Below are 24134 nucleotides of genomic sequence, written 5' to 3'. Positions count from 1 at the left end.
GGTACTGTCTCCATTCCCCAAGTGAAGAAAGCAGTGAAGGACTCACCCAGGATCACAATGAACAAATAAGCAGCAATGACAGGATTTGAACACAGGTGTCTGAGCTGTTGGGGTTTATTTATTTACTTGAGAGAGAGAGCACATGTGCCCACACATGCATACACAGTCTGGGGGCAGGGCAGAGGGAGGAGAGGGAGAGTCATAAGCAGACTCCGTGCTGACCATGGAACCTGATGTGGGGCCAGATCTTATGACCCTGAGAAGGAGACCTGAATCAAAACCAAGAGTCAGACACTTAACCAACTATGTCACCCAAGCACCCCAGATATCATTTGTCTCGTGTATGCATTGAGCTGTAAGTATAGTATATAACATATAGGTAAGAGCCCACTGACCTACCCTCAGATCCCACCTCTGCCGTCTATGTGCTGAGTGACCTCAGACAGATGACTTGACATTTCTGGAGTTAAGAGAGTGACTAAGGTGAGGGAAGGTAGAATGAACTCCTTGAGTATTAAAGACATAACCCATTTCTATCTTTTATGTCACTGGTTCCTCCCAGGACTCTCACTAGGACCTGAGGATAATTCCCCAAAGTAAGTCTCTATAGAATATTATTTTTAGCAATTCTGTATCCTTAATTATTTGTGTAACGAGTGCCTCTGTTGAACGCCTCTGCTGACCTGTACACTTCATGGGGCTCAGGGACCACACCTGTCTGATTCTCCTCTGTACACCTGTGTCTAGAATGGGGAGGCAGTCAGCGAATATTTGGAAAACTAATGCCCTTTCACAAGGAGGTGGACATCACTGAGTGGCTGGTCCCTAACCACACCACCCTGTACCCTCGGAGCATCCTCTTCCCACTGTGACCCACCCACCACGTTCCTTCCTGCCTTGTACTACTTCCCATTGGTCAGCAGACATGCCTCCCTGTGCCTGGCCTCTCTCTTCCCTGCAAAGCATCCTCTGATGGCATAGCCAGGAGTATCCTAATAGGGTAGCACTGGCCCAGAGCTTGTAGGAATGGCAGTGAGCTGTGAAGAAGAGGAGGGGCCAGGATGGAGTGAGGTGGGTACAATCAACCAGAGTAGAAGTCTGGATCTCAAAGAGGTGACCAGGAGCCCAGAGTCAATGGGATCAGGTTCCTTGAATCATTTCCTGAGAGGATGGCATCTGGTGGGCAGGGGAGAGCCAGCACAAGGAGAGTGAGTATAGGTGAGCCTTCCAGTCTGCCACAGGACCCCAGCCTCTACCTCCCCATTCCACCAGAAACAGTCTCAGACCAACACGGGCACAAGTACTTCCATTGCCCCCTGCTGGTAGGGCCAATCGCCTCGTGCCCTAGTCTCATGGGCTCTGGTCTGGTGGGAGTAGCCCAGACTGCAGACTCAGACCCCAGAATAGGGCTGGAAAAGCCAGGCTGGCCCCGGCCCAGCAGGATCTGGCTGGGCAGGGAGCCTCGGGTACACAATGTGACCCAGAGAGGGCTGAGCCCACAGAGACGACCCCCACTGTGAAGCAGGAGAAACCCCTATTCCCTGAAAGTAATTTTTCTAGGATAATCCTATAGGGACTCACATCCTCTCATCTCCATGGAGAAAGAGAGCAATCAAAACATTTGAGCTTGAAAACCACAAATAAATTAGTAGCCAGATGCCTTTTTTCTTCCAAAGGGGCCAAAGGAGTCTTTTAGTATCTCATTTCAGCAAAACTAGAAAATAATTTGCTTTACAAAAGTGAAAATCAATTTGGATCTAGCTGACCCTCTGAAAATCTGTTGCTTGTTTTCCAGAGAATGCAGAGATTGGTGATTGAGGTTTAGGATGTCATGTTTTCTTACAGTTTCCATTGAGGAATGACCAAGCCTGACAGTTTTACCTTTGCCTCGGTTACTTTTTGTGAGGTGAAGTGTGGTCACAGATACGTGAGCACATTAGAGGAAGTGGAAAATACTTGAGTGGAAGAAGCAGCCGTCCGTGAGCTCACTCTCTGGCTGGGATCCTGGTGGCCTTGGACGTCCAGGAAGCTTTTCTGTGCACAGTAGCGATTCTCTGAGCCAGAGTTGGAAAGACAAGCTCGGAAGTGTTTTCCTTGGCACATGGGCAGCCCCAATTCTACCCAGTCTGAGGCAGGTTTCCGAGGCTTTCACCGGGGGAATCATCTTACATTTCCTTGTGGTGACGTCAGCTACTCTGGAAGCCCATTGTAGCACTCAGAGCAACGTGGGTATTTTGGCCTGGAAATACTGGAACACAGGGCTGACCCTAATGGGGTGGCTATGGAGTGGGGTGCCCCGTGGCCAAGACACTCTTCTACTGAGCAGCAGAATTTCAATGCTGGACCAGAGAGTTGGGTATGCACACATAAAGATCTAATATCCTGTCCAGTTCTTGCCCAAACATCTTCTAAGCCCTGTGTTAGGCTCAGTGCTGGCCCCTGAAGATTGCAGGGCTGGGTAAGATAATGTCCTTGTCACAGAGGGTATGATAAATGCTGTAATGGAAGGAAGGGCACTGTATTCCAGGAGGAGTCAGCTAACATCCAGAGGAGAAGGCCAAGTGGGCGAGGGGACGACATGACTCTCCCAACCACAAGAGGCCCACATGGAGAAGAGACCAGAGGGACAGGTGGGGGCAGAACCCACAAGGCCACAAACACTTGCCCACTGGGGATGGAAAGTCTCTGGGTAATTTTAAGTTGGAGAAGGGCACGGTCTGATTAAGTTTTAGAAAGATCATGGGATGCAGGATGGATTATTGGAGGTGGAGACCAAAAGCCGAGAGAGGAGTCAGGAAATAATGAAGTGTTAGTGGTGGCCTGGAGACAATATCAGAGGCAGTCTATATAGGTCGGTGGCCTTTAAATCACAACCTACAGACCAAGTTTTGGAAAATCGTGTAAAATATTACCTCCCTCCTCCTTGTCGCAAAAGTATTTGCTTCTCTAATAGTTGAAAGGAAGAGTGGGAAGAAGATGGGCCTTGCTCTTTTACATTTCTAAAAGTAGTACATATTCATAGCTAAAGTCTTAAAAAATATATAAAATTGTATAAAACAGGAGGTAACCCTAAAATTCCATCCCTAAAGATGGCTACCATTAGCAGCTTGGGCAGTAATCCTCTCTACCACCACCAATCCCCTGCCTGCTTTGTGTGCGTGTGCCTGCACATGTGAATCAATATAAGTCTACAAAGTCAGACCTGATTTTTTTCACTTAAAAGGGCGCCTGGGTGGCTCAGTTGGTTGAGTATTGTCTTAGGCTTAGGTCATGATCCCAGGGTTCTGGGATGAGACCCATATCAGGCTTCCTGCTCAGTGGAGAGCCTGCTTCTCCCTCTCCCTCTGCCTCTTTCCCCTCCCATTCATGTGCACAATGCTCTCTCTCTCTCTCTCTCAAATAAATAAATAAAATCTTTTTAAAAGGACATTATAGATATCTTTTTATGTCAGTTTTTAGAAATACACTTTATTTTAATTAGCTGTATCACATTCTACTGCTTGGATAAAAAAAATCATTTCTCTAAACCATGCAGTTTTTCACAATTATAAATGACAAAGAATGGTGTAATGAATATCCTTGTTTATTTTGCTAATTTGTAGGAATATTACTATAGAATACATTTCTGGAAGTGAAATTGATGGATCGTGGAAAATGTATCTTTGAAATTTTTGATAGATACTGCCAAATTCTCATTCCAAAAGTTTCTATCGCTTTATACTGTAATTTGCCTTATATAAATGACTATTTCCATATACCTTTATCAACACAAAGTATTACCAACCTTTTTGACTTTTGCCAGTATAAATAGCCAGAAAAAGAAAATTTTGTTTTAATCTTGATTAGTAGTGAAGCTCAGGCATCTTTGGCACCTTTATTGATCATCTTCTGTAACATTATTTGCCTTTACTGTAGGAGGTCTTTGTATATCAGAACTAGTGATTGTCTTATAAATTGCAAATATCTTTCCCATTTGCACATTTGTCGTTTGCCTTTGAGCATATGGCACTTTCTCTGATCATGCATAAGTGTTTCTGTTCAGATGGAGTCCAGAATATCAGCGTTTCCCATCATGGCTACAGTTTTGTGTCACACTTAAACCTTTGTATACTCTAAAGTTATAAAAAGATTTTCTTGTATTTTATTCTAGTACTTTACTTCCTACTTAGATTTCAATCCTTAAGTCATCAATGATTTATTCTATCTTAAGGAATGAAGTAGACAACCAGCTTTATATTTTCCTAAATGGATAATCACTTGTCCCAATGCCATTTATTGGCAGACCCTATTAACTTAAAATGTACTTTTAAAATGAAGTTTATATATTAATTAGGCAATGATTGACATTCTCACAATGTTAAGTCTTCCCATCTAAGAATATTATATATATCCTCATTATTTGCATCTTCTTAAGATATTTTTATTTCATTAGTTTTTATCTTAGTTACCAAAGTGTTACATTCTCATTGTGACAAGTAAAATACAGAGAATTATAGAGGCAAAGTTCATATTTTTATGAATTGTGCTTTTATTTCAGTGAAGTAGATTCTTCAAAGGATTAATAAGCCCAAGAAATGTGCATATTTAATTTTAGTAAGTGTCATGTAATTTTCTATCAAATGAATTTTATTCATATAGATCTTACAGATTTAAGTTTATTCCCAGGGATTTTATAGTTCTGTTTTTACTGTACAGGATCTCTCTCTCTCTCTCTCTCTCTTTTTTTTCCTCCATTTTCTAGCCGATGATTACCTTTTTTTAAAGGAATTTATTTATTTATTTATTTATTTATTTATTTATTTATTTATTTATTTATTTATTTATTTATGGGAGAGAGAGTACACACATGCACACAAGCAGGATGGGGAGAGGCAGAGGGAGAGGGAGAAGCAGACTCCCCACTGAGCAGGGACCCTGATGTGGGGCTCCATCCCAGGACCCCAAAATCATCACATGAGCCAAAGGCAGACACTTAACTGACTAAGCCACCCAGGTGCCCCTAGCTGCTGATTTCTAGTATATAAGAATGCTATTGACTTATATATAATTTCTTTGAACTTAATTCTGTTATTTAATACTAACAATTTTTCAATTGAGTATTCTAAATTATCTAATTATAAAACTAACTTGATAACTAATTATATCACCTGAAAATAATGGCAATATTATAGGTGTCCTTACTATTTATAACACATTTCTGAAGCATCTGGGTGGCTCAGTTGGTTGAGTGTCTGACTCTTAATTTTGGCTCAGGTTGTGGTGTTAGCGTTGTGGGATCGGGCCCCCATGAAGCTCCATGCTCAGCGCAGGGTCTGCTTGTCGCTCTCCCCCTGCTTCTCCCCCTGTTCATGTGTGTGCTCTCTTTCTCTCTCAAATAAATGAATAAATAAAATCTTTAAAAATATATTTATAACACATTTCTTTGTCTTATCTTGTCTCATTGACTTGTATGTTCAGAATAGTATTAAATGTTAGCAGATGACTCAGTCCTATTAGGAGCATTTCATATTAAGAATATTATTTAAGGGCAGCCTGGGTGGCTCAGTGGTTTAACACTGCCTTCAGTCCAGGGCATGATCCTGGAGTCCCAGGATTGAGTCCCACGTCAGGCTCCCTGCATGGAGCCTGCTTCTCCCTCTCCCTGTGTCTCTTCCTCTCTCTCTCTCTCTCTCTGTATCTCATGAATAAATAAAATAAAATAAAACATTATTTAACATTTACTATTTTCATAAAAAAACATGTTTTAATTTTTCATACATGCATTCTTTATCACATTAAGGAAGTCTGTTCCTAGCTCAGTGCTTTACCGGGGATGGATATTAAAGTTATCAATGGCTTTTTAGCATCTCTCCAGATCATCTCTTAAATACCATTGCACTCTTGTAATAAACCTGTTTCTTGTATTATTCTTTAATATACTACTAATTGCTAATATTATTTTAAAATACTGATGAATTTTATTTGCTAGTGTTTTTTAAATTTTTATTTATGTATTCATGAGAGACACACAGAGAGAGGCAGAGACACAGGCAGAGGAAGATGCAGGCTCCTTGCAGGGAGCCCCATGTGGGACTCAATCCCGGGGCTCCAGGATCACGCCCTGAACCAAAGGCAGATGCTCAACCGCTGAGCCACCCAGGCACCCCTGTTTGCTAGTGTTTTATTTGGAATCTGTGGATCTTTATTAATGAGATTGGTCTCTTTTTTTAAAATATTTTAAAGATTATTTATTTATTTATTTGTGAGAGAGAGAGTGTGTGTGTGTGCAGGGGGGACGGATAGAAGGAAAGGGAGAAAGAATCTCAAGCAGACTCTCACACCCAGTGCAGGGCCCGACTAGGGGCTTGATCTCATGACCCTGAGATCATGGCTTGACCTGAAACCAAGAGCCAGACACAAAGATGACAGTTTCTTCTCCACTGCCAGTAGAATTGGTGAAGGATTCAATGAGATAATAAATGTAATTTACTTAGCACCACATCCAGCACAAAACAAACCAAATAATAATTACCAGATTAGTACCTTCTCCTCACACCACCTTTTTTTTTTTTTTCACTGCTGATCAAAATACTGGCATTTGTTCTACGGTCCCATAGCTCCCTAGAGAACATTAGCAAACAGTAGGTTACCTCACTGCATCTGTAGATTACCAGGTAATCCCCATGGCATGAGAGGATCTATGATTGTGTCCTCATTTCACCTCATCTCCAGCAGGAGATTTGGCTCCCCTGGACCCCTGGATTGTGTGTAGGCTGCAGGACTTTGTCCACGTGCCTTTATGATTCATTAGCCTCAACACCAAGAGATAAACGAAGCCATGTGCTCATCTAAGAAACATGGTCTCTGACCACCTGACATGTGACTCATTGGCTGGGTTTGCCCCTTTTCTACAGACCTAGGAAACATTGGTCTCAGCATCAGTGAGCTTCCAACACATTTCATATAAGGAATATTCTTTAAGTGACGTTTGTCCTGAAGTCTGTGTTTTGCATGATTGATATTAGTGGGCACTAAATAAAATTCAGTCTTCCGCATCTGACAGGGAGCCTGAGCTGCCTGCTGACATCTCCTACAGGAGATGGAATTGCTTTGCGCTCTCTTTAAAAAAAGAAAAAAAACAAAACCCTAATGAGCTGCTGTTTTGTTATTTCATTTGGAATTTATCAAGACAGTTTATGTGATCAAACCACACAAGTATAGTTCTGGGTGCCAGCACTCCTCATTTCTGAAGTTTGAAAGTGATCTTTTTAAGGCAGAGCAGGAGAACATGGAAAAAAGTCTTTCATCTCAAATTTTAAAGGCAAGGGAGAGAGGAAAAAAAGGAAAGTGTAAGATAGAACTGTGGCATATTTTTATGCTGTGGAGGGTTTCTTTCCCCTCAACACAGCAGAATTTTCCTTATTAAATAGATAGCTGTGTGAGAAAAACCAAAACCAGCCTCGGGATGGAAGTGAGGCGGGTGGTGATGGGAGAAACAAGAGAGCAGTGAGTTTCTGGGCTGTGGTGGAGCCCGGGTGCCAGCCGTGGGCTCTGGCTCTGGGAGGCTGAGGGCGCCCAGCTTCAAGCGGGCTCTGCGCCACGGACCATGGGTGTCCCTCAGCTTAAGAGAAGGTGTCTGTTCAGGAGAGCACCTCCTTTGTCAGCCTGGCACTCCCTCCTCAGGGCTGGGGCGCCTTGTGGACACCCCTGGTGGGGGGCCTGCATGCACCGTCAGGAAGAAGGTTTGGCCATATGCCCCTGAGGGCATCCATAGCAGAGCCAGCTGAGGATTCCTGGCCCCAGGGCTGTCTGCCCCACCCATGGCAGCCTGGTTGGCACTTATATCGCAGCTACAGAGTGTCACCAAGCCCCGTGTGGGGCTTGGAAGGAGGGAGCAGAGCAGAAGTTATATTCTGGGTAGCTGTCCATCTCAGAGGAGGTCCAGTCTGCAGGTGGGCAAGCCATGGGGCAGATGCCAGCTGCCAGAAGCATCCTCTGGGAGTGGGGGCAGACCACAACATGGACGACTGGGACCCTCATCCCTGTGCCAGCCAATGACTCCCAGTCCCCAGCCCTCAGCATGGCCCTCTGTCCCAAATTTTTAGAGTTAGACACACCTGAATTGAAATCCTGATTCCTCTACTTGCAAGCTATATGGTGTGAGACAACTCACTTCTCCTTTCATTTCCTAATCTGCAAAAGTGGGAGAGTGAGAGTACCTTCTGTGCCAGTTACTATAGGGTATGGTGGTACAGGCAAGGTCAGCCCTTCCTGTCACAGACCATGGCTGGTACTAGTATAGTCATTCCCCGTAACGCATCTGCACCTCCCAGTCTAGCCCTGGGCTCTGGCATTGCTCAGCCCTGTGGCAGCCAGAGCCAGTGACTGGTCCAATTACTATCCATCTTAACAAGACCATTAACACAGCCTCGTCTGCTGCAGTAACTCTGTATAAATAGGACAGGAGCTGAAACATCCCAGCTGTGCTGTCCCAATCCAGACAGAATCTCCCAACACTGGCCTGTCTGAGGTGGGTGGCCACCACGTGGTCGGCATCTGGGCGCCATCCATGGTTATGGCAAACCCAGATGGGTGCATCCCTCCCCTGGGCTTCCTGACGTTCTTCCATGTGGGGCCTGGCCAAGGAGACAGGCTCAGTCAGCTCAGCTTCTCAGGCACCTCAGTGGTCCAGGCCCTGGGCCAGGACAGTCCTCATGATCATCTTCATTACCGCCAGTCAGGGTCAAGAAACTGAGGCCCCAGGAGGCAGAAAGGCTTGCTTGAGGCCACCTAGCTGGTAAGTGGCAAGGCCAGGGTTCCAAGTCTCCTGGCTCCAAGCCCCATATTCTCCCACTTACACCACTACAGCCTGTCATGTGGCAGAGCTTACAGGGCCCAGTGATGATGGGACCTAGGATAGATACACCACGATGAGTGCCAGGAAGGCAGTGGGGAGGAGATGGAAGATGTGGCCAGGAGGAGTGACCACTCTTGGAGAGTGTTGACCCCACAGGGGAAAGCAGGCAGAAAGAGCCATAGCCTGAGACCCTCAGATCCAGCTATGCCCCCATCTTGCCTCACTGGCTGTCAGGCACCAGAAGATCTGACTGGGGTAAATGAAGGCCTGACAATATAGCAGGTCAGACCTGTGTTTGAATCCTGCCTGGGCCATTTCCCAGCTGTGTGGCCTCAGACAGGTGAAGCAACTCTCTCAGCTTCAGTTTCTTCTGTAAATATAGAGATAAAGCCTCTCTGGCAGCTGTGTTATTGTTAAGATCCCATAATCTGGGCAAAGCTCTTAGCTGAGGACCTGGCACATAGTAAGAGCTCGGTTTTCTTATTATCATTTATTTAAATATTAAATTAATTGTATTAAATATTAAATTTCAGGGTGGGGGAGGTGAGAGATACAAGCGTTCAGTTATGGAATGAATAAGTCATAGGAATAAAAGGCAGAGTATGAGGAATAGAGTCAGTGATACTGTAATAGTGTTGCATGGTGATAGATGGCAGCTATACTTGTGGTGAGCAGAGCATAAGGTATAAACTTGTTGAGTCCCTATGTTGTACACCTGAAACTAGTGTGACATTGTGTGTCCCCTATGCTTCAAATTAAAAAAAAAGTAATTAAAGAAAAGAAATACTACATTTTAAATACATTTATGAAAAACTTTCTTATTTATTTTACTATTACCACTTTACTCTCAGTGTGTCTCCATCTTCAGCTATAAAATGAGGGTAGTCGTGTACTTCATAAGACTATTGTGTAGCTTACACAGAATATGCCTTTATTCATGCATTCCTTCATTCAACTAATAGTTACCAAGCAGCTCCTGCGTGCTCTCTTCCAGCTGCTGGGGATTGAGTTCTGGAGCAAGACCCACTTCCTGCTCTGATGAGTTTTGAGTCTGATGTTGGAAATCAGATGTTAAATACATGAATGATATAAATAAGGATCATGTTGCAGTTGTGGGGAGTGCTAACTGTATGGGGCTTAGCAAAGCATAGGCACAGGCCAAGTGGGAGGTGGCTATGCTTATGATTTCATTACAGTTTAGGCTTTTACATATTTCCAGTTATGGGCTAATAACAATGCTGAAAAGATTTCCCTGGATTTGCACAGTATTAACTGTAAAAGATTTGCTGCCTTTGGAATAGTTTTTGTTGTGGGACTGAAAGGCTGTTTAGATGGAGTTTCTGTCCAGGCATTAACAAGGCTCAAGGTCTGCCCAGGTTGCTGGGAACAGACCTGTTTGGGGAGACCCTCCCCCACCTTAGTCTTCAGCGTGTCACTGTGCTTCCATGTCCTGGGGGGTAGACACCTATTGGAGTCTATGTATTTTGTGGAGGGGTAACGAACACCCCAACAGTGGAATTAACTCTGATGAAGTAGTGAGCTCCCTGTGCCCCCAGGGTACAAGCAGGCACTGGAGAGCATCTCCTGGCCATCCTTTGCACAACCAGGGACCTGAGAAGAAGCAAAGGGGCCAGTTTCAGTCCTCACAGGGAAGCACAGAGCAACCTAACGTGCTGAGGGTGTTATTTGAGAAAAGCCGATTCCCCTATGTGTTTCTGAGGGCCAGTGAGTGGGTCTGAACACAGGCCCTGGAGCCAGACCGACCTGGGCTCTAATCCCACACACCCACAGTGAGTCCTAAACAGATTTCTTAATCTCTCTGAGCTTAAGTTTTCTCCTCAACCCTCAGGGGTTGATGGCAGGGTCACATGGGTAGAGAGGTAAGTTCCTAGCTTGTTGTGGAGCTTCCAGAAGCCTCCGTTCCACTCCTCCCCACCTCCCTTCCTCCCCACCTTCCTGCCCCCAGCATCTTTGCTTCTGGCTGAGCCCTCCTTCTGCCACTCAGTCATCTGGATTCAAGTCTACACAGTTTCCAACTAGTACAAAGGTGCCACACGTCTCCTGTCCTGTCCCTTTATGCTCAGCACCAGAGGATACTTTTTGTTGTGGTTGAAGCAGTAATGGGATTTTCAGGATTGCCACTGCTGAATCCTTGGGGAGGTAACTGAATTAGATTTTTAAGAAGGGAGAGGAAAAATGAGATCCAAAGAAAGAATACATCTGTGGATTTCAACCCACCAAACTTGGAGCTTCCATACATGGGAAATGGTTTCTGATTATTAAAATTTTGGAAACATGGTGCCACTAAAAAGAAAGGAAGTAGAAATGGCTCCAATTAGAAGAGCTAGCATATGTTTCTGTGATTTAATGGTTTCCCATAACAATGTGTAGCTATTTTTAAAGCAGACGAATGACTCATGATATCCAGCCCTGGCATTCCACTGTGATGACAGGAAGCTTGTGCTCTGGGGAGGCAGGCTTGGGTTCGACTCCCGCCTCCATCATTTCCCAGCTGTGTGGCCTGGAGCAAGTTATGTATCCCCTTTGCATTTCCATAAAATTGGTAGTTGTAAGGATTAATAAGATAATGTATGTGTAAGTCAATGCAGTGTTTGTCCACCCATGTAAAAATCCTACAACTTTTATATTAAATACCTATTAACTACATTTGTCATAATTCTTAGTAGTTTGATAGTAACCTTTTAAGGCTATAAATTTTCCTCTGAGTACCATTTTGGTCAGATCTCATACACTTTGATATTTATAGTGTTCTTAATGACATTATCTTCAAATAGTTTTTTTATTTATGTTTTTTGCTTTTTCTTTGACCTGAAAGTTGCTTATGAGTGTGTGTATGTGTGTTTTCTTATTAGAATTCTTTCTATATTTATTGTTAAATCCTAGATGTAATGTAGTAAGTTCAAAAATGTAGGTAACAGAGCATTTCCTTTTTGGAAATTATTGAGCATTTCTTTATAGTCTAATATATAACCAATTTTTGTAAGTATTCCATGTGTATTTGAAAAGAATGATATTTTCATTTAGATCACACCAAGCTTGTTAGTTTCATTACTCAATATTCATATATGCACAGGTATGTACATGTATCTGCATATGCATGTATATTTTTGTAGGTATACATACGTGCACACAGATGCATGCATGCAAGCATGCACATGTGCATACACACACATACACACATATTCTGGAAGAGACATGGGAAACGCTCCTTCTATAACTGTTGTTTTATTGAACTCACTTCATTTCTTCAAAGCAGTTTTTTGCTTTGTATATTTTGATGCAGTGTTGCTTTGTGCATAGAAATTTGTAGTCATTAGATCTTCTCAATTAACTGTGCTTTTCATTAATATCAGTCATCCTCTTTGTCTTGTCCGGTGTTTTCTGCCTTGAATTCTGCTTTACATTGCTACTCCTGCTCAGCCGACCAGTGTTGTAAATGTAGTGGCAGTGTTTATGGGGTGCTGCTGGGAGGACATACCATCCATTGTCCATGCACACATCCAGAAAGCCTGAGGTGTGGATCATGCTGTACAGCCAGTCCTCCTCTTCCATTGGTGGCCAGATCCCAACTGGGGTGATTCCAGGAGGCTGTGCCAAGGCTTTCCACTGGGCTATCATAGCCATGTTTTCATATCACACATTACTTTCTTATGAAGCACCCTCAAGAAAATTCAATATCCAGCCTTAGTTCTTTGTACCAAGGACTATTGCTTTTTTTTAAAGATTTTATTTATTTATTCATGAGAGACAGAGACAGAGAGAGAGAGAGAGAGAGAGAGAGAGAGAGGCAGAGACACAGGCAGAGGGAGAAGCAGGCTCCATGCAGGGAGCCCAGTGCGGGACTCGATCCCGGGTCTCCAGGATCACGCCCTGGGCCGAAGGCAGCACTAAACTGCTGAGCCACCCAGGGATCCCTACTTTTTAAATTTCTTCTCTTGTCTCTCAGTTAATCTATGGTGTGTGTGTGTGTGTGTGTAGATAGAAAAATAGACACATAGCTAAGTGAATAAATAAAAAACTGAATTCCAAATGGGTGTTGTCTTGAATACGACACCTTAGATCTATCCAATGTCATCAGTTGGTGAAAAATACAAGTATCTGTCCCTTTTATGTCCTGTTATTTTCCAATTGGGTTACAGATAAAAATTCTTCTTGTGGCTGGAGAGTGTTTGAACTAGAAATGCTAAAATCTTGCCAGCATTCATTTTGGTTGTTACTCAGATGCTTGATTGCAGTGGAGCAGATCATGTGAGAAATTAATAGTCAGGATTAGAATTGAATTCAGAATAGTATCTTGGTTTTCCATAAGTCACCCTTTATACCTTCTAGCACAGCAGTGTTGTTTTGTGCTATTTTGTTCTGATTAATGGTGAGTGTCCAACATTACTAAATACCTTCTTTAATTTTAGGAATCTATCTTCTGGATCTAATCTACATTGATTCTGCATATCCCGCCTCGGGCAGCATCATGGAAAATGAACAAAGATCCAATCAAATGAATAATATTCTCCGAATAATCGCTGATTTACAAGTTTCCTGCAGCTATGGTTAGTATTCCTGGTTGCTGGAATTGTGAAACTTTATGTCACTGAAATTTGAATTCAGCACCTTATCAGTGAGAAAGTTCTAGAAAGCTCTACAAAACTCTTCATTTTAATATCTTGAGCATCCAACATGTACTGGACCCTTTAACCACAGGCTCGATTCTCAGAAACATCTCTATGTTATAGACAAGGAAACTGAGACTGAAAATAGTTCAGTTGCTTGTCTAAGACCACACATACGGGGAGCAGCGGAGCCCAGGTCTTTCTGGTTCCCAGGTCATTCATCCATGAAGAGCCTGCGGGCAGCCCCCCAGGCAGCTCTCCTCCAAGAGGATTCAGGGACCCCAGTTCCTCCATGTGGTGGCGCCACCATATCCCATGGCCTCAGAGTCCTCTAGTGTACTAGCCAGCAGGTGCAGGAAGAGAGAGAAGCATACAATAGGTTTTATGGGCCAGATTTGTACATGGTGCTCATCATTTTTGCTGGCAAGGCTAGGAAATGTAATCTAGCTGTGGGCCTAGAAGAAAAAAGGAGATGACTTGGTAAAACTGGCCACACTCTGCTACACATGACCAGATCCAAAGTATGACTGGTTGTCAGAAATGAAGTTGAGGAATAGAGAAGTCAGAACACTGGGTAGACCATCCATGTAGATGTCGATTCCACCCAGGATGATGATGGACTCTGTGTTGTGGAACTCAACTGTGAACCAGTGTCCAGGTCCTCCAGGAAGGGGCAAGAATAACCAGGATGCCAGCCAGGAGAAGTCAGCAATGAAGAGAGGAATAGGTAGTAGAGCTGCAGGAATGTACCTCTGGTGAAGGGTGAAGCAGGGTTTTCACAAGTGGGTGGAGGAATAAAAGTCTGGAAGCAGCAAAGGGAGCAGGAAGGAAACCAACCCCACCTATAATACACAGGGCATGAGAAAACTAACAGCCTCCATTTGGGAAGGCCACATGGAAGCCAGGGTGGGGTTCTATGGGGCAGGCTTGCTGAAGTAAAAGCCCCCTCCACCCTGCCAAACCCCTCCACAGGCACTTCCAGATCAGCTGTCCTGAACACAGGAGCAGGGAGGGGCCCAGACTCCCCATGCAGTCCTCCCCTGCCCAGGAGGTCCTTTCCATTCACAAGTACATCAGCACTTGCTGTCCCACTGGCCTGTGGGGCAATTATACACTCAGCTTTGGGGTCAAATAGATTCAGGCTCAAATCTCAGCTCTGCCTCCTGAAAAGTCACTTCCTCCCAAGTGTGAGGTTTTTCTCATTGGTAGAAATGGGAACATAATACATGCAGAGCTCTTAGCACTTTCCAGCATTTCATAAGAGCTCAGTAAATCCTCGTATGACTCTTACCCTCATTCACCTGCATCTTCTCAGTCATCAGCTTCATGAAGCATGTGTCATTATCCCCAGGACAAGAATACTGAGGCTCTAGAGAAACAGAATGAGTTGTTCCAAATCTTGCAGTTAAGGGACAGAGCCGTCAGGAGCTCCTCCCAGCACCTGGATGCTCGTCCCCAAGAGCAAGGGGGACTTCGCCACCCCCTTTCTGTTCCTCTTCACAGCCTCCTTTGCTACCTCCACCCCTTCTTTCAACTTGTTCTGTCCTACCCCTTGAGGAATGGCAGAGGACCAGAGAGGATTTTCAGCCCCCTTGGGTACAGTGACCATGGAGGTCTGTGGAGGGCATCTGAGAAAGAGGTGGTGCAGTGTGGCAGAGGTGTCCACTGATGGGGTTGAAACCTGGCTCTGCCACTTCTCAATGATGTGCTATTTGCCAGTTGTCGTGGTTTCTTTCCCAGTGCAACAGGCATATTATTTTCCCCAAATGAGGCGGGTGTGGCATTTAAAGCAGATGCCTTCTGGAAATCACCTGGTACAGAGCCTGGCACAGAATAGGTGCTCAGGGGTCTAGGCCCCTCCCATTCTTCCCAAGATGGAGCAGCTCCAGCCCATGGGCCAGACTCTCTAGCTGTGCTGGGACCTGGGTCGAATCTCTACACCAGGCTGGATAGGGTTTGTTCATTCATCTCGCATTCTTGTCATGTAGGGGGTGGGAGGCTTGCCCAGTTACCCCAGTGGAAACCTGTTTTAGGGTACAAACACCTGGCTCTGGTCTGTTCTGGAAGCCTTTCTCTCCCCAGCCAAGGAACGGTGGTGACTTTAGGGTATGTGGTCTATGGCCCAGCCATCTGGGGTGGGGGAGCTCCTCAAGGGCAGAGCCCTGTGTCTTCGGTGGTAACATCACTTCTCATTTGGGGATGAGGAAAGACTGAAGCCTTTGGGCTCTGTCTGTGTCTTGCAGATCACCTTACAACCCTGCCCCATGTACAAAAGTACCTGAAGTCCGTACGCTACATTGAAGAGCTCCAGAAGTTTGTGGAAGATGACAACTACAAGTGAGTGTCCGCTCTTGCCTGGCCATTGGGGACCAGTGAGCTGCCACCTGCAGGGCTTGTGAAAGGTCACTGCAGCAGCCCTTGCAGCAGCACACATAAGTACAAACAAATAATGCAACCTCTGGCCCCAGCTGCAACAGGCCTCATAGTTCTTAGGAAATTGTTCTGTGAACATCTCTGCCTGGTTTTCCCATGCTGTACAGGTAGCATGAACTTGGACTCCGTGGCTGTTCATAAGACAGGCTTGGTGCTCTGGGTCCTCACGAGTGACTCCCCACCCCCCACAATGCTGGGGGGAAGGCAGTGCTCTAGCCATGCCTCCAGGCTGGCAGAATTCTCCAAGAGCTTGTTTCGTGGATGAGGCAGCTCCCTGTGGCTCCAGCTGTCCGCATTCTTGCCATCCGGCACTGGCTGAGGCCCCATCTCCAGGCCATGCAGCTCCTTGGAGTAGACTCAGTTCCCACGAAGACCTCTCTGAGCCCTTTGTCCTCATCTTCCACTCACCCTGCTCTGGCTTTCAGTTCTTTCTTCATTTGTGGCACCTGGGAATTTATCCAGCATTTTTATGTATTTAGAGGGAGAAGGAGGATTTTTCATATCAACTCTGTCTGCCACATTGATTGGACACCTTCTTGGCTCTTTTTGAGCTTGAGGCCAATTAAGAGTCTCAGTACTTTTCATATGACCTGATGATATATCAGGGGAAATCTCAGCCATCTTATAATTGATCATTTCCCCCTAAATGTCAACTTTACATGTATTCTTTCAAATCTCATCTTATTGGCTGCCATGTTTCTTTGGATCCCATTATCTATCTATCTATCTATCTATCTATCCATCCATCCATCTATCTCTTCCAGTTTTGTATTGAAAATTTGACTAGTTTGATTACTTGGTCTTCATCAAAAATCACTGAAAGTTGTAGGGAACTGTGGCCACTAGAAACATGCCCGGTTATTCCTGAGGCACTCACTAGGACCTTGGGGACAGCTGTTCAAGCAGCTCTATACCTGGCCGTATCTGTAGTCCTGGTTCTCAGCCCTAGCTGTGAATCAGAGTCACCTGGGAAGCTTTATAACCATCTGTATGTTCGTGATGGAGCCTGGAAATTTGTAATTTTTTCAAAGCTCCCTGGGTGGTTCTAATAATTAGCCGTCTTTGGGAACATAGACATAATATCTTTAGTTGTTACTGTATAATATTTTGTTAAAGCAGAGTATAATGTGAAATTTTGATCTATTACATAATAGTAACAACAACCAATGAAGGCTAGAGATTACCATTAAAATTTTGTTTGACACAAATTAAGCTCATTTTACTTACAAAGCATTTGCTGTTCCTGAAAAGAGTACCCCAGAGTGTGAAATTATTCCCACTTAGGTCCTGGGATAATATTTTCCATTCATGTGCCAGTAGTACAATTAAAGAGACAGCAGTTTTTCATTAACACTAATATCTTTTAAGGAAGAAAATGGTCTATAAATACTTCTGACCATGAGATAATCCTTGGACAAGCTGCAGGTCATGAGTAATTACTCCTTCCACTCTGAAGGACGTTGGACACCCCCTGCCCTTACTGCTAAATAGCCTAGATTTTACAAAGGCCCTTTGTTAGGGTCCAAGTGGGGAAATCAAGGGAAGAAGTCTGCACTCACTCTCACCCCTGGGGCCCAGACCATGGACAGAGTCCCTCCCCGGGGAGGCCCTGGCTCTGAATGACACAGAACATGCAGGGCATGTGATTCTGCATGAGGAACCCACCCTCCATGGCTCAACTCATGTCCTGAAACTAGCTCCCCACCCAGAAAGATGCAGTGGCTTCTTTATTACCTGATGATGGAGCACTTCTAACACTCTGCCCCCATCAGCTTGGGAGACACTGGACCAAGGGGCCCAAACAGTGCTTGTTTTTCTTGATTCTTTGTCTATTTTATTTTATTTAAGAAAAATTGCCCAAACTCCTACCACCTAGAAAGCATGACCTTTGGCATTAGGTGAACATAATTGTGCACATTTTTAATGCATAAGAAGTGCGTATAGACACAGAGAAGGACAGATGGTAGGATGAAATGATAGAATTTATTAAAATTGGATCATGCCATACTTGCTTTTTTTAATTGAAAGTAACAGAAAAAGGAACTGAAATAAAATGTAAGGAATTGTGAGCACCTGGGTGGCTCAGTAGGTTAAGCGTCTGCCTTTGGCTCAGGTCATAATCCCAGGGTCCTGGGATCGAGTGCCATATCAGGCTTCTCCCTCTCCCTCTGCCTATAGCAACCCCTGCTTGTTCTCTCTCTCTTTCTCTGTCAAATAAAGAAATAAAATCTTCTTGAAAAAATGTAAGGAATTACTCCTCTGCGAATAAATATTTCTTTAGAACAAGAAATGTAATTTCCTAAAAGAGCCTCCTAAGGTTAATAAGAGAGGTTTGAGTCAGTGAGTCCTGTCTTCACTAGGCCTCCACTGTGTGTAGGGTCAGTTGACTAGTTACAAAAGATCAGCCCTCTCTGCCCCCCGCCTTCCTCTCCTCTTCACCATCTTCCAAATTCTTGTTAGTCGTGTTATTATTACTACGCATGGTGATAATAGTTTATTATTATTTAACAATAAATAAAACCAAGTTTCTAACTTACACATTATGTTCAGGAACCATAATTCCTACTGGTTAGTGTTTTTAAACAGATTCATTTCTTACCACCAGTGTTCTTCCACAGCTTTTCCATTCCTGGAGTCTTTATTTTAACAACTCCCTTATTTAGCTGGATTCCACCACAAGGCAGGTTTTCTCAAGTCTTGCACGCTCTGATTTCCCTTATGAAAACATCCACATGCGATGGGGCCTTGCCTTGCTGAGCGGTGCACCTCTACGCCCCTCCCCGGCACCTGAAGACCCCGCCCCCATTGTCTTCTGACACTGGATGCTACTGTAGAGGAGTTCCAGCCAGTCTGATCCTTTCCTCTTGTAAGGGACCTACTGTCTCCGCCTGGTGGGGGAAGGGTTCCATGAAGTTCAAAGGCACAAGAGGAATGGCTCAGAGTGAAGTGTTTTGTACCAAATTTCTCTGGAAACGTGGTGGCATGCCCTTTCTTCCTTTTGGAGGGACACTTCAGGTTATCTTTGACTTCTCCTGTGCCATTTCTTGGCTTTCCTCTTTCAGGGATTCCAGGAATCCATATGTTGGTGCTCCCTACCTTCCATGGACCCTAGCTTCCTCCTAAGGCTGTAATCTCTGTCTTTTCCTCACAGGCACTCCGACAGTCTACTTAGGGATTCATCTGATCCTCGATTGATCCCCTAGGACCCCAGTCTCCCTTTCCATCTTACTCCTTTATATCATCATCTCATTTTTCAGGTCTTGCTTTATTCAACCAATGTTCCAAATAAGCTGTCCTCCAGCTCAGAGCACTTGGGGGTGGGGGGGGGGAGATTTCCTTGTGTCCCTTGGGGCTGCCTCCTCAGCTGAGCGATCTGGGCAGTGCTCTATTCTCTTTCCTTTTTTGTGTGAGAGAATGTTCACTAGGTTGCTGTACCATTTCTTTCTGTCTTGCTCCCATTTGAGAAGCTCCATCTAGGTATTCCCTGGGGCTCCAATGAAGGGGGTGACATCTGACCCTGCTCCCACATGTGTGAGGTGGGCTGGCTCTTCATCCTGCCGTGCTATGAGGTCAGGCTTCTTCATCTTTTCCTTCTTCTGTAGCCTGAGGGAACATGGGTCTCAGGCTCCAAGGAGGCGGGGAGCAAGCAGGAGGCTTTAGTTATGGGGGATCTAGTAAAAGTCTTGATTAGAGTATCCTCCATCTCGAGGGCTGTATCCCATGCCAGAAAGGGATGCCCTCAGGTTTCAAATCAGCCCCTTCTTTTCTGTCAGAGTATCCACCACGCTGTCCACCCATTTCATCCATTTCTTGCCAACATCTGGTGCCACTCTGAAGAGAGAAAGTAGGGACTCCTGCTCAGACCTACCGAGAAGCCTCAGGTGACAGGATAGGAGCCCTGCTGTGTCACACCTCTTAGTCAAACTCCACAATCCTCTTTTTCTTTCCTTGGCTGCAAGTTTCTGAAGTTCATGGCTTCAGTTCATGCCCCTTTCCTTGTTGAGTTGCAGCTGGTAAGTTCTTCTACTCTAAGCCTTTCTGATTATTTGTTGGTTTTGTTGAGAGAGGGGGAGTCTGGCGCCTGGCTTCACTCCATCATTTGCACCCAGAGGTTCTTAATCTATGCTTTAAATAATGATGATGATGATGATGATGATGATGATGATGATGATGTGCCAGTCCTCATAATGCGTCCATTGCCTTGTGCTTCTCTGGGGTATCTGAGAAGGGGGTGCAGTGTAATGATTAAAAACTCTGATTTTAGGGCAGCCCTGGTGGCTCAGCGGTTTAGCGCCGCCTTCAGCCCAGGGCGTGATCCTGGAGACCCGGGATCGAGTCCCACGTCGGGCTCCCTGCATGGAGCCATGGGGCCTGTGTCTCCCTCTGCCTGTCTCTCTCTCTCTCTCTTTCTCTCTCTCATAAATAAATAAAACATTTAAAAAAATAAAAATAAAAAAATAAAAACTCTGATTTTGGGTCAGACAGTCCTGGGTTTGATTGCTTCCCCTGCCACTTGCTCTCCTGTGAATTTGGGAAAGCTACTTAACCTTGCTACTGCTCAGTTTCCTCATCTAATAGATGGGGACAATAAATGTACCTAGTTCACAGGCTTGCTCGAGATCTGGAGCAGACCCCAAAGTGCTCCTGGGCTCCGAGACTCTAGCCCTTAGCAGCAGTCCTGTCTCCTGACTCCAGATACATCATGTGATCCTCTGATACACCAGAGAGAGCCCCTCTGATCTCTTGAAAATCTTTGTTTCCAGACTCTCACTCAGAATCGAACCGGGAAGCAGCTCTCCAAGACTGGTCTCTTCCAAGGAAGATCTTGCAGGTATTGTAGCCATCCCAAGTAGAGACACACCCACTAATGGCCCAGGCATGGCTGCCAGCACTGGCCCTGATGGTGGCATCAAGGGCACAGTTGGTCAGCCAACTCCACTGTCCTAACAGCCTTCGTACACCAACCTTCCAGCCTCCTAATCCATGGAGCCCCTGTGGGTCACCCCTGGACTGGATCTCTCTGACAGAGTCTGGGACCCAACAGCTCCAAGAGAGGCCAGATTAGAACCTCAAGTTGGGAACATGCACAGGGTAGAGGAAACCCTAGGTTCTTCTCCAAGTCACCTGGACCCCTAGCACTGGGCACTCTGCCTGGGCTCGGGTTGATGTGCCCTGCAGGGATGCACAGGATACCGGGGGACTTGGTGCCCCCAGACACGGATGGCTCACCCTTCTGGAGCATCAGCTTTATTAGCATATTTGGGACATATGCACAGTGGCCCTAGTGATTAAGGGGGACAGGGGCAGGATTCCCATCAGAGGGATGTAGGAAATAGCAGCAGGATTCTAAAGCAATTTTTGAGGGCTGTAGAAGAAACAGTAGGAAACACTAACCATTCAAGACTGTTTCTTCTGGAGGTAATGCCAAAATTCTGGAGCAGAGTGGGCTCAAATCAAAAAGCATTCTGCCCTTGAGTCTCCTTCAAATTAGTTTGGGTAAGAGGCCTCTGCCGCCTTACCTGGCTAACATACCTTAATAGGATAAGCCTAGCCTCTGGCCTTCCCCATGTACCAAGAAGTCCCCTCAGTCATGCTTTCTTTCTACCCTCTGGACAGTGCCAGAGGACTCCTCTCCCAGCCCCCCTTCCTGTTACATGCTTCCATCACCTCTGCCCCTGCTGCACCTGGCCCGTCCCCACTTCCCTCTTCCTGCGTGCAGGAGCCATTGGGCACAGAGAGACAGAAGGGCCTGCTGGAAGCCAGACACTTACAGTGAGCAGGGAGAATGTGGAATGAGGCAAAGACCTGCCCACTCATGCTTTAGCAGGGAGACAGGCAGCAAAAGCCATGAGGAGGCAAAGCATGGCCCAGGAAGTGAGATGGCAGAGGGAAGGTCTTAGCCTTGCCTTGAGGGGTCAGCTCAACCTCTCTCAAGTGACTCTGTCCACATGCCAAAATCAAGCCTCATCTCTGCCTGAGAAAAGCAAGGCCTCTAGAAAGTTTACCAGCCGGGCCCCTTGCGTGTACCTTGAATGCCTTTCCCTCGTGTTTCTATGGTTTGCTCTTGCTCATTGTTCTAAACTCACAGAGACCTGATTGTAGCTCTTTGTTTCTGTATGACTCCCCCATTTGTAAGTATTCTCTTTGTCTGTCACTGAGCCTCACTTAGTTCCCATTGAGCCTCCAGCACCTAGCACAATGCTAGTGCTCCTCGGATGCTTGAGCCTCCCAGAGTTCATGGACGAATGGATGAAAGGGAGGAAGGACTAGGTTGAGGCTCCAGGTGGGCCTCTGGTGCACAGTAGCCTGGAGCACAAGAGGGGTCTTGTTTTTGGAGCTTCATCCCTGAGCCTCAGAGAGCCTCCTCCTCCCCAGTGCCCCGCACACCCAGGCAGCCTCACCTGCTGGCCTTGCCTCCCCAAGCCTCAGCCACTGAGTGAGCCTGCAGGCTGCTTATTATCGGGACAGATGGCAGCAGAGGCATCCCCTTCCCTCTAGGCATCTATCTGACCCAGATGGTCCCTTCACTTGACCAGCACCTGCCTCAGTACCTCCTCCCTGAAGAAGAGACCAGGGCCCTACCTCTGCCTCTGGCCCAGTTCTGTACCAGCTCCTCCTGCTAGGCCAGAGGTCATAGAGCCAGGCTCAGGAAGCTAACACTGCTGATTGGGAGCCTCAAGAACCGGCCCTCTCACTGAGCCCCGGGCAGGAAAGGAGGAGCTGTACTGACTTTTGACCCCTGCCTATGATGGAAACCAGGGCCTGGGAGCCAGGACGCAGCCCCTCGCCTAGCCTCCTCAGGGTCCACCAGACTTCCCTGTTCTAGCCACTGTCACCTCCATTTGGCTCTGCCACTTATTGGCCATGTGAGGCCAGAACCCAGCAAACTAACCAGCCACCAGCATCAGTCAGATTCCCGGCAGGAAACAGAATTGCTCCCTCCACCCTACCCCAGGTCATATTAAGAGACTTTAATGGAGCTGGAATGAGAATTACGTACAGAATAGTAAGGCACCAGTGCCTCTAGGCTGAGGGACCTAGGAAAGAAAAAGTGTCACCAACTCCAGTGATTGCTGAGCTGAGGAGGACTTGGCTTCTGAGGGGGCAAACAGAACAATCGGCGTACCCACCAAGCCTTTAGTTTCTCCATCTGTAAAGTGCGCATCATATGCTTCCCTCCCATGGTAGTTGTGGGAGTTTATTGAGACCATGTCTGTGAAACACTTAGTACAGTGCCTGATACACAGAACACTCTCATCAAGTGTAACTTTATTAGGATGATGTGATTGTCGTCAACATTATGATTGTGCCTCTGTCACTGAATCGACCTTCAGCTTTTCGTGAAACATCACTGCCTCAGGGGTGCTTTCCTCCCACCTGACCCCCACCCTTCCGCCCCACATCAGGCCCCTGTGACACTAGGATTGGCAAACTGTGGCGCAAATTCAGCCCACCCCTGTTTTTGTATTGGAGCACACCACACCCATCCGCTGACATATTGTCTGTGTCTGCTTTCCATGAGAGTGGCAGAGTTGAGTGGTTGGGACAAAGAACCTATGGCCTCCAAAGCCTAAAATACTCACCATCTGGCTTTTTACAGAAAGCTTGCCAACCCAGTGCTCTACACTCTTGCAGAGCCAGTCTGTCCTTCTCCACAGCACTTCCGCCTGTGGGAACTGAAGTGTTGTCTGTGCAGGTCCCACAGTAAGGACCCTGTCGGGAGGGCCCCGAGCCTGGCACAGAGGGGCCGTAGGGGTCGACTGCGCTCGCCGGGCCTTGAAGCTCCTCGCCGGGCCTTCAGGCAGTGGGCTCTGGGAGGCAGGCAGCTCCAGGGCTGCCGACTGCTGACTCCGCACTCCCTTCAGGGAAAGTGCTTATGCGGCACTTTTCACACAGTGCTGTGAGCCCGGCTCACAGGAGTGTTTTCCACCAGTTTTCCAAAGCCCTGGCTCCTGCCCTGGAAGCAGGATATTAAGGTTTTCATTGATCACCAGAGGGCCTGGGAGCATCTGGAAGGCTTCCGATGTGCTCAGTGGTCCTGGCTTCCCACCTTAGCCTCGAAGCCTCTCTGAGGACAGAGAGGCGGGTGCTGCCACAGCCTGGGATAGCCAAGGGGTGCTGTGGAGGGGAGGGCCAGAGGAGCAGCTCCCGGGAAGCCTCCCCTCATCTGGCAATCAGACCAGGCTGCGTGGCAGGAGCCCAGCCAGGCCCAGGGACAGGAATGTGCCTCTTGCAGT

The 24134-nt window shown here is 46.2% G+C and overlaps 1 protein-coding gene across 12 annotated transcripts in view; it reads left to right on the top strand.

The window, feature by feature from the left end:
- Positions 1-24134, top strand: part of RALGPS1 (Ral GEF with PH domain and SH3 binding motif 1) — a 295437-nt gene that overhangs the window by 229192 nt on the left and 42111 nt on the right. For all 12 annotated transcript variants that reach the window (XM_038549311.1, XM_038549317.1, XM_038549310.1 and 9 more), the window contains 3 exons: positions 13267-13404; positions 15708-15801; positions 20661-20728. In XM_038549311.1, the coding sequence (XP_038405239.1) occupies positions 13267-13404; positions 15708-15801; positions 20661-20728 (300 nt within the window). The remainder of the gene's footprint in view (positions 1-13266; positions 13405-15707; positions 15802-20660; positions 20729-24134) is intronic.

This window comes from Canis lupus, chromosome 9, assembly GCF_011100685.1.
Source record: "Canis lupus familiaris isolate Mischka breed German Shepherd chromosome 9, alternate assembly UU_Cfam_GSD_1.0, whole genome shotgun sequence".
Classification (NCBI taxonomy): Eukaryota; Metazoa; Chordata; class Mammalia; order Carnivora; family Canidae; genus Canis; species Canis lupus.
This window is presented reverse-complemented; position numbering and strand designations above follow the sequence as displayed.